At 43.1% G+C, this 7,301-nt stretch overlaps 1 protein-coding gene across 1 annotated transcript; it reads right to left on the bottom strand.

The window, feature by feature from the left end:
• Window positions 1-996: 996 nt before the first annotated feature.
• Window positions 997-7,277, bottom strand: LRRC57 (leucine rich repeat containing 57). Its single transcript, XM_002825349.5, has 6 exons — window positions 7,200-7,277; window positions 6,858-6,963; window positions 6,613-6,751; window positions 5,767-6,035; window positions 3,575-3,760; window positions 997-2,597 (listed from the first exon to the last, which is right to left on the bottom strand). Exons 2-6 carry the CDS (start codon window positions 6,939-6,941, stop codon window positions 2,556-2,558), a joined length of 720 nt encoding a protein of 239 aa, XP_002825395.1. The 5' UTR covers window positions 6,942-6,963; window positions 7,200-7,277; the 3' UTR covers window positions 997-2,555.
• Between the last annotated feature and the right edge of the window lie 24 nt (window positions 7,278-7,301).

Raw genomic sequence — 7,301 nt, forward strand, 5'->3', positions numbered from 1 at the left:
CACCTAGACCAGATTTACGTCAGAAAGATTTTGTCGTAGAGGTTAAATAGTAGGTTTGTGTGATCTCTTGACTTAATGGATAAGCTAGGTTTAACCATTATTGAGAACTGTTGATATATAGTTAGTAATAGCTTTGTGACTAAGATAAAATCAGAAAATGACCAAAATGATAGCTCTCTAAATGTTCATGTTAGTGGTAATCTGAAATCCTCTACCTTTGTACCTTCAGATACTTTTTTTTTTTTTGAGATGGAGTCTGGCTCTGTCGCCCAGGCTGGAGTGCAGTGGCGCGATCTCCGCTCACTGCAAGCTCTGCCTCCCAGGTTCATGCCATTCTCCTGCCTCAGCCTCCTGTGTAGCTGAGACTACAGGCACCCACCACTACGCCCGGCTAATTTTTTGTTATTTTTAGTAGTGACAGGGTTTCACCGTGTTAGCCAGGATGGTCTCGATCTCCTGACCTTGTGATCTGCCCGCCTCGGCCTCCCAAAGTGCTGGGATTACAGGCGTGAGCCAAGGTGCCCGGCCCTTTTCTTTTTTTTTTTTTTGAGACGCAGTCTCACTCTGTCGCCCAAGCTGGAGTTCAATGGCACCCTCACTGCAAGCTCCGCCTTCCGGCTTCAAGCAATTCTCCTGCCTCAGCCTCCTGAGTATCTGGGATTACAGGCGCGTGCCACCACACCCAGCTAATTTTTGTATTTTTAGTAGAGACGGGGTATCACCACATTGGTCAGGCTGGTCTTGAACTCCTGACCTCGTGATCCACCCACCTCAGCCTCCCAAAGTGCTGGGATTACAGGCATGAGCCACCGCGCCCAACCTCAGATTCTCTTAATAAGCATAGTTCTAGTATCACAAAATGTTTATGTCACATGAAGGCATTTCACTACTCATACAATCTGAACATGAGCATGAAACATGTCTTCCTAATCTATTTATAGGTTAAAGTTCTCCTGTCCTCCTCCTTTAAAGGATTAACCTTGCTTCCAGCCAAAGTTCATTAAAAAATTCTTTATTTAGTATATTCTCTCTCACTCAGAGAGTAAGCTTGATAAACATAGGTTGTTTTAAAATATTATAGTAATGGTTTATTGATAGGTAATTTGGTTAGTAGAGTTATAAATACAAAAAGGGAAAGGTTACCAGAAATAAGACATTATTTCTAACAAATCTTCAAGAAAATCTTGATTATTAAAGTCCCTTTTATCTTACAAGAGTTGCATATACAGTTTTAGCTCTTCAGAGCCCTTTACCAATAAGGCACCTGCAATAGTAAATAATTAGCTACCGCAGCCTTAGAGAGCATTTCTTAGAGGTCTGCTGGTGCTTCTCTTGACAAAGCACACTTTTTTTTTGTTTCCCCCAAGACAGTCTTGCTCTGTTGCCCAGAGTCGGAGTGCAATGGCATGATCTCGGCTCACTGCAACCTCTGCCTCCTGGGTTCAAGCAATTCTCCTGCCTCAGCCTCCCAAGTAGCTGGGATTACAGGTACCCACCACCACACCCAGCTAATTTTTGTATTTTCAGTAGAGACAGGGTTTCACCATGTTGGCCAGGCTGGTCTCGAACTCCTAACCTCGTGATCCGCCTGCCTCGGCCTCCCAATGTGCTGGGATTACAGGCGTAAGTCATCGTGCCCAGCCAAGAAAGCGTACTTTAAAAAAAAAAAATTATTCTTTGTTTTTTTAATTTGAGACGGAGTCTCACTCTGTCACCCACGCTGGAGTACAGTGGCATAATCTCGTCTCACTGCAACCTCCACCTCCTGGGTTCAAGCGATTCTTCTGCCTCAGCCTCCCAAGTAGCTGGGATTACAAGCATGCACTACAACACCCAGCTAATTTTTGTATTTTTAGCAGAGACAGGGTTTCCTCATGTTGGCCACACTAGTCTTGAACTCCTGGCCTCAAGTGAGCCACCCGCCTTGGCCTCCCAAAGTGCTGAGATTATAGGCATGAGCCACCATGCCCAGCCCAAAGTGCACTTTTAACCAAGACAAACAGTCACACATTTATGTACATCCTAAAGTCCTAGTATAAAAACTGCGACTGAACTGATGGACTAGAATAAAAATAATAAATCCTTAGATCCATGCCAGCCTCTCACAAATTATCTGAATTTCATAAAAATATGAAGTGTTAACACAGAGATGGAATGGCAACTGACTTTATGAAAGCTCACACATTGAAACTAAACAAAATCTCAAGCTGTGGTGTGGAGCTATTCTGTTACCAGGCAGCACCCCCTCACCATATAAATAGCAGCTAGCTACTGGTTTCTTAAAGCCAAACTAATGATGGTTTTGAAGATCAACCTTGTCTATTGCCCTACTTGTGACTCAAAATGGAAGACTTTTCCTGTCTCCTGATCCTTTTTCTTTTAGCTTATTTGAGAAGAGCCCTGAAATGAAAAAAGATCATTGAGAGAAATATAATCTCCTGAAGTATCATCTCCTTACTGTTCATACCCCTAACAACAGGAGGCTTTGACTCAGCCACATTCCAACAGAGGTTCTAAGTCAGTATCCTGTAAGGTTTCCATAGTCCTGGAGAACTTCACGCAAACTTCTTCTTGGTGGCTGTGAACCTCTCCATGTACTAAAAAACATGAAAGAATACATAAGGGGTATTTTGGCATGAGTAAATAAATATAAGCCTAACTATTTGTTATTTTTTTTTCATTTTGGTTTTTATTGCATGTGGTTTTTCATTTCCTACAAAATATAACTGCTGTAAATGCAAAATGAAGTGCATAGTTTTGGCCAGGTGCAGTGGCTCACACCTGTAATCTCAACACTTTGGGAGGCCAAGGTAGGTGGATCGCTTGAGCCTAGGAGTTTCAGACTAGCCTGGGCAATCTACCAAAAATAGAAAAATTAGGCATGGTAGCACCTGTAGTCTCAGCTAATCAGGAGGTTGAGGGAGGATCACGTGAGCTGAGATCCTGCCACTGCACTCCAGCCAGGTGACAGAGCGAGACCTTGCCTCCAAAAAAAATAAATAAATAAAGCACATAGGGCTGGGCATGGTGGCTTACACCTGTAATCCCAGCACCTTGGGAGGCTGCGGTGGGCAGATCACTTGAGCCCAGGAGTTTGAGACCAGCTTGGCAAACAAGGCAAAACCCCATCTCCGCAAAAATTAGCAAAGCATACTGGCGCGCGACTGTGATCCCAGCTACTAGGGGGACTGAGGGATGAGAATCGCTTGAGCCCAGGAGGTGAAGGCTGTGCCAGTGAGCTGAGATTGCGCCACTGCACTCCAGCCTGTGCGGCAGAGTGAGACCCTGTCTCACACACACACACACAAAATATATATATGTATATATACGTATATATACGTATATATGTATATATATCAAAAGACAAAGATGAAGACAAAGATGCTTTACAATAAGCTGTCTATAGAGAAAAAGTCATCTTGGTACAATACCATTCAGCTGATGCTTTGAATCTACTTCCAAAATGGGGAAGAACAAATCCTGTTGACATGAGCTATAAACATTTCTGTAGATTACTTCACCATTGTTTTCTCTGGGGTAGTGACTAGAAATGCAGAAGTACATTAATTCATACCTTATCATAGCCTTCCAGTTCTCGAAGTTTCTTTATTTCAAAAAGATTGCCTTCCACAGCAAGCAGACAGATCTGGGAATCACTGAGGATGCTCTGGGGAAGCATGCTGAGCTCAAGACAATTCTCTTCCAGGCGAAGAATTTTAAGGCGTGGACAGCAAGATATCTTCACTGAGATCTGAGATATCTATTGAAAAACCACAAAAGAATAACAGGAAAAAGCATAAGCACTATACTGATTACTTTCACTACGTTAAAACAAAACAAAAATCTTTACTTGACTATTTGTTCTAGTTTTCCCCTCTTTTACCACCTCCATTTTCTCACTGCCTACTCACTCCAGAAGCCTCTGTTATCTAGCTTCTGTTACTACGCCCCCACTTAAAAAAAAAATGCTTTTATGAAGGTCACCAGTGGCTTTTTGGGAACAAAATTTTCTGATGATAAAAGCACTGTATGTTCATTATAGAAAATTTGAGAATCACAGGTTTAAAGAAAAAAGTTTACCTGGAATCCACCACCCAGAAATAACCACCATAAACATTTTGGTACATTTACTGCCAATGTTTTATGTGTACATAGATACTGACCACTTTACTACCAAATTCAAGGATCCATCGTCCTCAGTCCCTATTGCATTTAACTGTACTATCTATCCCTTCCTTAAAACCCCTTCTTTTTGTCATTTTTGGTTTTTCCTCCTATCTTTTGGATTATTCCTTACTTCGCTTGTTTTTATGGGCATTTTTCAAGTAGCTGTCCCTAATACTTCATATGTCATCTTCTCTCTAAACTTTTTCTAGAAAGCTCATTCATTAAAGTCCATCACTTTTGTTATGACCTCAAGATCTGTATCTATACTCATACCTCTATTCTGCTCCCATGTTTCCAACTTTCAGTAAGATATTTCCATTTACAAGATTCACCACAGACAACTCAGCATGTCCATTCTCAATAGCACTACTATTCCTTTAGGCCCTCAAGCTCAATACCAAGCAATTGTCTTTGACTCACCCCTTTTGCCATTTAAATACTAAAAGTCACCAAATTATTTGATTCTGCCTAGTATCACCTCAGACCATCACTTATTAGAAATCATGGGAACTTTAATAAGTTCAATAACTAGCAATGCAAGTTCTCAGACCTCATCCCAGACCTACTGGATCAGACACACTGAGGGTAGGGGGCTAGTGATCTCTTTAAACAAGCTTTTCTGGTTAATTCTGATGCATACTAAAGTTAGAGAACCACTGAATAAAGGTACTAGCAGAGGTGAATGTGGAGCAAATCCTCAACTAATACTTGCTGCTTAATTGATTCAGTTTTTTTTTCCCCAAGAAGCTCTATAACATACAAGAATATCCACTTAAGGTAAAAAAACATGAGGCCAATTCCTCAAAGACAGACTGAATTTCATCATGATGTAAAATCACTACAATCTAGAAAAGTAATAATCACATGCAGCTTCTGGCTACTTTAATGGACCATGCAGATCTACAAATACAGACACTAGAAAACTAAAGGCCATCCAGTCTCACAGTGTTTAATATTTCACCACTTGTGCCTTCATGCCTAGACAAGAATCTTTGGATTGGTTTTCCAGACAAATAAATATTAATTGAAAAGCTTCCAAAGTAATGGAAACAAATTTCAAATATTATAATTAAAGCTGTACAACAGTGAAATGGGCTATCTCCAGAAAGCCTATCACTTAATATTCTTCAGCAAAAGCAGGAGACACACTTTGTAACAAAGATGTCAAAACTCCACACAAAACGAAAAACAAAACTGAATTACCTCTGACGCCCGACTCTGAGAACCTCAGTTTAGGCCTTATTTCCACATTATATCCCTGACATAGCTCCTGGCTAGCTGGTTAGGCGCATATATTTGAGGAGGATCTGAAGAATTCTTCAAGATCTGTGAGACAGTAGTTTAACTTTTGAAATGATCTCTCCCTGTTACCTACCCCACCCTCCCCTAAACACCTACACAACTAACACATCCAGTGTCTCAACTAATTCCACGGAACTTTGGGCCTTGAAATTAGTTCAGCCTATAGAAGAAACCTCTCATTTAGCCTCTGATACTTAGCTGTATGATGGCAGTTTAGGAAACAAGAGGTTAACAGGTATCAGGAGACCATAAACCCCCACATATCCTGTAGGAAAAAAAACCTTAAAGGCTTTAGACCTGATTCTGGTTGAGGTTGAGTTCGATGACTTGCAGCTCTCCCACTGTGTCAGGTATACTTCGAATCTGGTTCTTAGAGAGATCCATCACATCCAGGTGCCGTAGGCTACAAAGTTGGGGAGGTAATGCTCCCAGTTGGTTCCCAGAGAGGCTCAGGGTCTTGAGGGCAGAGAGTTGCCCAAAGGTAGACGGCAGCTCTCTAAGGTGATTGTTGTTTAGGCTTAGCGTCTCTAGTTTTTTCAGATTGCATATCTCATCAGGCAGAACAGCTGGCAAAGAAAAATTTTTTTAAAACCTGAATCTGATAGAGCTGAAAACAACTTTGATGAAGTTTATAAAGACTATATGGCAGCCTGCTTCGCCTCTTGTTAATATATGTAAAACTCCCACATGTGCCATTTTTAGATATTGCATTTTACCAACATAGTCTTTAGAAGGTGAGGGTGCTATCAAAATGCCGCAGAGCATTTGTGTGTATAATGGGCTCCTTTTGTAAAGGGGCCCAAGACACAATCCGACAGCAATTTTGTGATATTTGGAAGATCCTCCCCTTCTCATCCATCCCCCATTCCAAGTTAGGTAGCTTTGTTTACATTACATCCCCAAAATGTTCTTCTCTTTCAAGTCCAAATTAACCCAGTAACAATCATTATAACACCCAATCATTATAAGGCTTATTTTAGATGTAATTACAAGAAGTAGAAAGAAGGCTTCAAGGATTCCGGCATTCTGCAACTTGAGCCCTCCTTCACGGTTTCATAACAAAAACAAAAATCAGCTTGTAAGAGAAAACCACCCCTGGTAACAGCTGATCACTAGCAAAAGCCTCCCTGGCAAGAGCCATACTCAGTTTGTTGTTGTTCAGGGAGAGGCTCTTCAGCAGAGTGAACTTTCCTATCAGCAAAGGCGGTAGGCTTTCGATCTTGTTGTTGGACAAGTCGATGGTCCTAAGATTGCTCGTCAGCTTCTGCAAGTCTGCAGGGAACTGGAGAAAGGAGTTCACAGCGTGGAGAATCCCGCACCGACTAAGTTCGCCGCCCCCGCCGTCCCTCTCCCTTTAAGTTCCCTGGTCGTGTCCCTCCCAGTCTCACCTCGGTCAGCCCTCGGTCCTTAAGCTGAAAGACACCAGTTTTCTGCGCCGTTTCCACATGAGCGCGGAGCGCACTGTTTCCCATCCTAGCGCCGCGGCTCAGGTCCCTGCGGGAAGGAAGCGCAGCAGTCACCGCCCAGTCCGCCCGGTCGGCCTCCCGGCTGGGTCTCCTGCCCCAGCTCTCATCTCCCGCCGATCCCTGGCTCCTGGGGCCCGACCCAAGAGCAACAAGGAAGAAACGGAAAAATACATAGCCCGACCACCAAGCCCTGCCGCCTTTGCGTCTCTGCGGAGGCCAGGCGCCTCTGGGAGCCTACGGAAGATCAGGGATCCCCGGACTCGCCTCCCACCGCTCGGCTGCCGTATGGCTCCGCAAGTGAAGACCCAGAACCCGCAGTAGCCGGGATGCGCTCGCCGGCTTAGTCCCGGGCGGGAACGCCCTGTG

This window comes from Pongo abelii, chromosome 16 (assembly GCF_028885655.2).
Source record: "Pongo abelii isolate AG06213 chromosome 16, NHGRI_mPonAbe1-v2.0_pri, whole genome shotgun sequence".
Taxonomy (NCBI): domain Eukaryota; kingdom Metazoa; phylum Chordata; class Mammalia; order Primates; family Hominidae; genus Pongo; species Pongo abelii.